Source organism: Limulus polyphemus, unplaced genomic scaffold, assembly GCF_000517525.1.
Source record: "Limulus polyphemus unplaced genomic scaffold, Limulus_polyphemus-2.1.2 Scaffold79, whole genome shotgun sequence".
Classification (NCBI taxonomy): domain Eukaryota; kingdom Metazoa; phylum Arthropoda; class Merostomata; order Xiphosura; family Limulidae; genus Limulus; species Limulus polyphemus.
This window is the reverse complement of record NW_013665689.1, coordinates 376,287-383,707: the sequence shown is the minus strand read 5'-3', so window position 1 is coordinate 383,707 and position 7,421 is coordinate 376,287. Positions and strand designations below refer to the sequence as shown.

General features: G+C 31.1%; 1 protein-coding gene across 1 annotated transcript in view; it reads right to left on the bottom strand.

The window, feature by feature from the left end:
• Positions 1-7,421, bottom strand: part of LOC106467328 (titin-like) — a 125,409-nt gene that overhangs the window by 61,139 nt on the left and 56,849 nt on the right. The window contains exon 2 of the mRNA XM_022396170.1: positions 5,755-6,084. Within this exon, the coding sequence (XP_022251878.1) occupies positions 5,755-6,084 (330 nt within the window). The remainder of the gene's footprint in view (positions 1-5,754; positions 6,085-7,421) is intronic.

The following is a 7,421-nucleotide window of genomic DNA, read 5'->3' as shown; positions in this document are numbered from 1 at the left end:
GATGTTAATCAATTCACTTGTCCTGATAAACCAGAAAGTAATGCAGACGATGTTAATCAATTCACTTGTCCTGATAAACCAGAAAGTAATGCAGACGATGTTAATCAATCCACTTGTCCTGATAAACCAGAAAGTAATGCACCATAAAAACTTGATCGCGTGTTTTACAGAAGAGAAGTTAAATCATACTCTGTGTGACACTTGTCATAACATCATGCTGGAGAATTACAAATACGGCGATAGGATGTTTTTTCGAGTCGGACTAACAAAGACAAATGGCATGAAATACAGCAAAATATATTAGTGAGAGCTAAATCGAATACATCAACTTGGAGCTAAACTGGATATATCGCTATAAGTAAACCTTAGACATTGTTCAAACAATCGGTTGCATCAGTCGGAACGTAACTGCTTATATATCACTCAATCAAGATTAAATCTATTGTTCAATCACAACTAAACCGTGAGTATTAATTCGAACTAAATCGGCATTTTTCCTTCTAAAAAAACATGTTAAGCTATAACATCAATGTTTGGACTGTATTTAATATTTTAGAAAAGTTTCTTTAAATATTCCTTTATATATTATTATTATTATAGTTTAATATAACTACAAGTTAGTTTCAAATTGTTTACATTTAATTTAGTTTTATTGTTAAAACGTATGTTAGTAATCAATAGTTAAACCAGATTTCTTCATATTTGACCTTTTTAACCGGTCCGTAATTTATGTAGAACGAAAAATTGATGAAAATTGTTCAAAGTAAAATTTTAGATAACTTCCATTAGAATCTTATAATCTTCCAAGTCGACACCATATTTTGAAGATTGATTTCTCTATGAAAAGAGAAACGGTTTTCACCAATTATCACGCAGTTATTATCTCCAGGTTGCAGAGATAACTTTAAAAGACAAAGATGTTCATTTGATATTAAATGTTGTCTAATTTTATCTAATTATCTAAAAAAATCAATAGTATCACTCGTCAATTTTCATTAGACTGAGAATCATAGTTCAGTTATATACGTTTCTTTGGCTCATTTTATTACACATATTCGACATATGCGTAAAAATGATATAAAACATATGACTGTAACTAATAAGGTACCGTAATATCAAGATTTGATTGCAAATTCGTCGACGCTTAAAGTGTCAATTGAAAAATTTTTGAAATATCCAAATCTTTGCGAATGTCTGTTTTTCTTATTGAGGATCTTAGGACAATAGCTTAGATAGATAGAATATATAATGCCATGTTTGTTAAGTATGTTTAAAAAGCACAATGAAAATCTTATAGGCAAGATCCTAAACTAGGATTAAATTGAACAAAATCAGATATATACGCCATAACTTAAAAGTCACATGAACTTTGACGAATAATAAAAAAAAAGATTCCATCGATTCTTTAACTTAATTACAAATTAGATAAAATTGTCTAACCTTTGACAGTAAATGATGCACTTCCTATCCGAATGAAAACTGCACTGATTATTTGCTCTTCAAAAATTATCTCTAAAAGCCGAAACGATAAGTTACATAAATGAAACACATTACGATTTCAGTTCTAGACGTAAAAGGCAATTTGCTAGTAATATTATATTGATGTAACAGGTCGTTAAATTCTAACATTAGGATTTCCAATAACTTAGCTGAGTAAATGAAATTGCACACGTACATAAATTTAAAATAGTTTTGTGGCTGTAGAATTAAAAAATATTAGCAACAAATTGTACCCAAAACGAAACTATAGAATAAAGATTCAAGCACACAATCTTACCCGATACACATATGTGTGTGTGTGTGTGTATTTTGTATAGAATAAATTATGGTAGCAAAGGGAAACATATGTTTATAAGTTGGCGTTATCTACGTCAGTTCTGATCCAAATAGCTTGTATTACATAAAGACTACTGTCAATGAATTATAAATATATTAATACATGAAACACTTAAAGCAAGGTCTACAGTTTTAAAGGTATATAAGATGTATTAAATAGAGCTCTGGTTATAACTTAAAAAGTGAACGCGTGCAATGTGCAAATATGACTGCATTCGAATTTTCAGTTATATTTATAAGATAAACGGAAATATCTCTAACAATTAAAAACAGACTTAACTTGTTTTACGAATTAAACGCAACCATTATATTATGAAGAATATATCATTAGAAATCTTACTCCTTTGTTACGTTGTCAATATAATTTTTATCGTTAATATTTTCGTAGTTTCATTAAGATATGCTCCACTGAATACTTATAATCTTAACCTAGCATATGCCATGATACCAGAGCGTAAGTCCAAAATACTTTGCACAGTTTTTTTTTCGTGCTAAAAGTAAGCTTTTTGCTGATTTACTTATTTCGTGTATGAATTTTTATTCCTAAAATTCTCTCATCAACAGGAAAATCGAAATATTCACTTGGTTTAGTTTTGACTGATATATCTTGTTTCGTCCTATGTGTTATGCTTGTTTAAACTGGGGGATTTGATTTACTTTCGGGTGGTATATACAAATTAGTCTTGCAAGATTTCTTGGCTTCAGTTTAGAATTATGTAACCGATTTATTTGCAAGTAATGTGTTTAAGTATACGTAAGGTATTTGGTTTCGTTTTGTATGTTCTACTGAGTCTCATTTTTACTGTGGTACCAGATTTAGTTTCAACTGAATTTGTTGTATATTGTATTTATGCCGTAGGCCCTAATTTTGAAGGAAAGCAGCCAGTCAGCAACACCCTACCAATCACCATCCACGCTAATGGATTGAATGTCATTCTTATAACCCGCCCACATCATAAAGTACTGGGAATATTATGAAATCCAGAGCTCTAGAATAGGGCCAACTCGCGTACCAATTTCAACTGCATTGCAGTTCTAATACTTTTTTTCACTTTAATGTATTTACTTTCTTATTTTAAATAAGTAACGATGCTTTTTTTTTCGAATCTCACAATCCCTATAAAGCTGACAAAGTTATCAGGAATGATGCTTTAGCATATCCATCATTATTTACAAATCAGGTCATAAAGTCTGTTTGAGTTTTTTAATATGTATAGTTTCATTGGATCTCTTGCAATAAAAATAGTTTCGTGTCAACAATTAAAGAATCTTGAATAAGATAACAAAGTGCAACACATTAGTTAACACTAAAACCTAAACTGATTTTCTCACCAGCTAAGATCTATAGTTTTCGAAATATATCAGCTCGCATCAGTTAAGCTTTCGACGAAAACGATTAGCCCTTACACAGGTTTACTAATGAAGGGTTCATTTCCCAAAAATCGGTATAACTCAGAGATGGGTAGTGAATTGAATGATAGCTTGGGCTTCATATTTATGCTTAGTTTCTTAAACAACATATCTGTTGAATAATTCAGAAGAACAAATTAGTAGCACAAATACTAGATGTTCACCAAATTCTATATAATCATAGGCTCACTTCGGTAAGTAAATTACAACTAATAACACCATACATGTCATATATGGTTCTTGTTTGGATTTCCCGTTATCAAGTGTTACTGATGAGGGTTGTAATTCTCTGAAACCGGTATAACTCAATAACATGTGGTGAACTGAATGATAAGTTGGGTTTCGTTTTTATTTTTAGCATCTGATGTGTGTTGCTACCTCATTTTTGTTACTTAGTGTATTCGTATCTGTTTAGGAAATATCTGTTTATCATTGAATATTATTCATTAGAGATATTGGTAATAATGATATTGATGATAGGAAGGCCACGTTTTTATTGTGTGTTTTTTATAAATACTGATGTGATTACTTAAGTTTTCCTAGACTCCCTCACCTTTTTTTTTTAAATAACCAGTAAATGTGTATCTAACAAAGGGTTAGCGTGACGGACTGTGAAGCTGGGGTTCCATGGTTCGCGTCTCGTTATCGCCAAAATCGCGCTTCGCACTTTGAAGCCATAGGTGTATTATAAAAGTGGCGGTCAAATACCATTATTTGATGTTTGACAAAGTAGCCTAAAAGTTGGTGGAGGTGGCGGTCTTGCCTATCTGACTTTCCTTTAGGCTATCATTTCATGTTTATAGACGACTAGGCAAATATCTCTTCTTCAGGTTTGCGCAGAATCCAATAAACAAAACCTAACAAATGAATTTTATACATACGTATATGGTTTAACGTCTTTTTTTTTGTTTACCAGTCTACAGTTTGGCTATCAAGTGTTTCGTAATAGCAATCATATTCCTTTCAATAGGTAAGTCAAGTTCTGAAATAATGGTGTTATTTTTACTTTATCTAATGTATAGTGTATTTTGTATGATTTATAGGCAAATATTGTCACAAAAAGAAACGATACGCCATATCAAAACACATGTAACAGGTTGAATAGAATCTGAACAGTACGAAGAACCAACTTGTGATGCAGTAGTCAGCAAGATCTTTATTTTTTAAATACAGATATAACGATTCAGTCTATTTAATTGTTTTCAGCTATGAATATATCCGCCAAATTATGTAATCAAAAAGAAATAAATACATGTTTGTGTTTTATATAAAAATACTGCTATTGCTAAACCTAATTTCGTTTAGTAAAATTAATATAAAGAGATTATGACAGATTTGAAAAAGAAAATGATAGTGGCAAAAATCAGTATTTCTATACTTAATTTATAAACTTTAAAAAAATTATATAGCCACGCCATTACTGATTACTTTCTTTTTTTATTGTATTTTTGTTTCATGACTATGTTTTTGTGTCATCATGATTTATAAATTTATTAAATATTCTGAACTTAATTCTTTTTCTTAACTTATTAATATTTCTAACGTATTACGTTTCACTTAATATACCGTTGCTCGCATATTTCTAACTTATTACGTTTCACTTAATATACCGTTGCTCGCATACCTATCAGAATTGTTTTGGTGAATCGTTGTCAGTATCTAGACAATTGTATTTGATTAAGTTATTTTTCTTTAGAAAACTTGTAATTAATAAAACTACAATTTAACGAGAGTACATGTAACTAATATTTTAAAATTACACCTTCTACTTTCAGAGCTGGGAGTAGCCGAGATATTAGCATATCCGGACTTTTAATACAAGGATTCGTGGTTCGTGAACTGTTGCTGAAAAATACGCCCCGCACGTAGGTGCGTTTATAAAAAGACTGTCAAATCCCGCTATTCAAATCAGACAAGAGCAGACTAAGAATTAGCGGTCGGTGTTGTTAATTAGCTCCCATCTCTGTAGACTAAAGTGCTTGAAAAATATTTAAACAAAATTAAAAACTATTTTTAACTGATGCAAGTTACGTATTCTTTTTTATTAACTAAGAATTAACGATAGAAGAAAGGTTGTAAAAAGTATGGAATTAAGCTTATGAACGTTTTTCCAATCCCACTAGCAACAGTGTATCAGTCACCATATAAACTTTTATTGCCTTTGCCACAACTATAGAAGAAAATTATATGCTAAAAACTAGGGTATCAAATTGATTAAAGAATGAATATATATGATGTATTGTTCTAAACTCAAAATTATGTTTTATTAATTTACATAAATAGATAGCCCATATTAGTTTTTACTGCATAATAATCCCAGCTTCTTTGCCATTTCTAACTAAGGCAAAAATGAAATAATACAAATCTGGATCACTGATTAAGGTATTCACTAATCGTATCCAAAATGTGAATTAAGCGAAAAAGGAGTTTTATGTCCTTGATAAATTTCCGATTCAGTCATTGATTTAATTAACTAACATTTGGCAGACTCAAAACTTGCTTACTTACCTAGTGTATTTAGCTTAATAAAAGACAGCGACGGGCATTTTCCTCTAACGTAAGTGACGTCACATTTGTATATCCCTTCGTCCTCGTAGAGTAAAGAGTGGATTTTCAAAAACGCGGAGTCATTCTGTAGCTTAAAGCTAGCACGAAAGGGATTTGTGAAATCTCCTAAAGCTGTTTCGAAATTTTCGCTATACAAATACACTCTCTCCCAATCATTAGATACGTTTTTGGTCCACGTGATGAAATAGACTCTTCCGCAAGTGTCTACGTCTACTTCACAAGGCAGGAGGACGTTGTTGCCCACAAAGTTCGTAACAGTATACTCTCTACCTATAAATAGAATAAATACTAGTCAGAACAGGATTAATTAAAATTTACTGTAGCATTAAATCAGCATATTATATGTTATTCGCATAGTGCGTTTCCATACAATATTTAGATCCAATATGGCATTTCTTCATATCTATGTCAGTATCTTAAATTTCATCCAACTTCTGCATACGTCATTGATTTAATTAAACTTACTATCTACATCGTATGGAATTACTTGTCAAAAAAAGAATTATGATTGCATTTCACTAATATGGGCAGGCGAAGCTAGCCCAAAATAAATCAAAAATCTAGGCAGGAGCGTGTTGAAACATTTGAAAAGAAGGCACTTACACGAACGTGTTTTAAATATACAGTTAGGATAACATTACTAATGTAACTGAATGAACTTTTCAAAATTTTACAAATGAAGTATTTACATAATAGCCTTAAACAAAGTTTCCAGCGATCTGGAAAAGTATTTTTCCGGGTGAGGGAAAAGTCGAGGAGTTTTAACAAAATGGTTGTTTTTATGCATCTTGTTTGCGCAACATCTATGAAGTTCATAACTGGTACATTTATATAAATAAAATTTCATAAAATATTTATGTTAGCGCTATGGTATAGCTGAAGGCTACAAGAAATATCAAGTGATTCAATGAAAGGAGAAAACTTTTATTATTTTAATGTTTAGCATTTAGTTAACCTTTAAAATCATACTCAAAGCGGATATAAGTCACTGAACTTATACTTATATTGAATATATTTCGAAATGAGATGATATATTCGTGTTAACTGTATTTTTTTTAGTAAAATACGGTAATGCAATTGGTTTTATAATACAATATGGAGATTTTATTATTATTACGAAATCATATAGAACAAAAAGTAACATACTCCTTGAAATTTGCAAAAAAAAAAAACTACTCCCATTTTAACGGGCAGTGAGTTATTATAGGTCAATGTGCCTGAGTTTTGAATCCAAGGATTCACGGTTCGCCATCTGTTAACGTAAGATAGCGCGACGTTAATTTTCAAACCTTGAGTGAGCAATATGAGTGAAGACTAAATCATATTATTCGATAAAATAAGATTAACCCAAAAGTTATTGGTGGGTGTTGTTCACTAGCTGTCTTCCTTCTGGATTAGTAGTTAGAAATATAAAAAAACAAAATAGCTCTAGAAGTGCTCGTCTAGCTTTGCACGAAATTCTGAAAAAATAAATAAAGGCTTCGTATTCAATTTCCATCTATGATATTATATAAAGCAAGTTATCTACAAGATTTAACTCCCGTGAAGCCCCCCCCCCCCAGTGGCACAACGGTATGTCTGCGGACTTATAACGCTAGAATCCACGT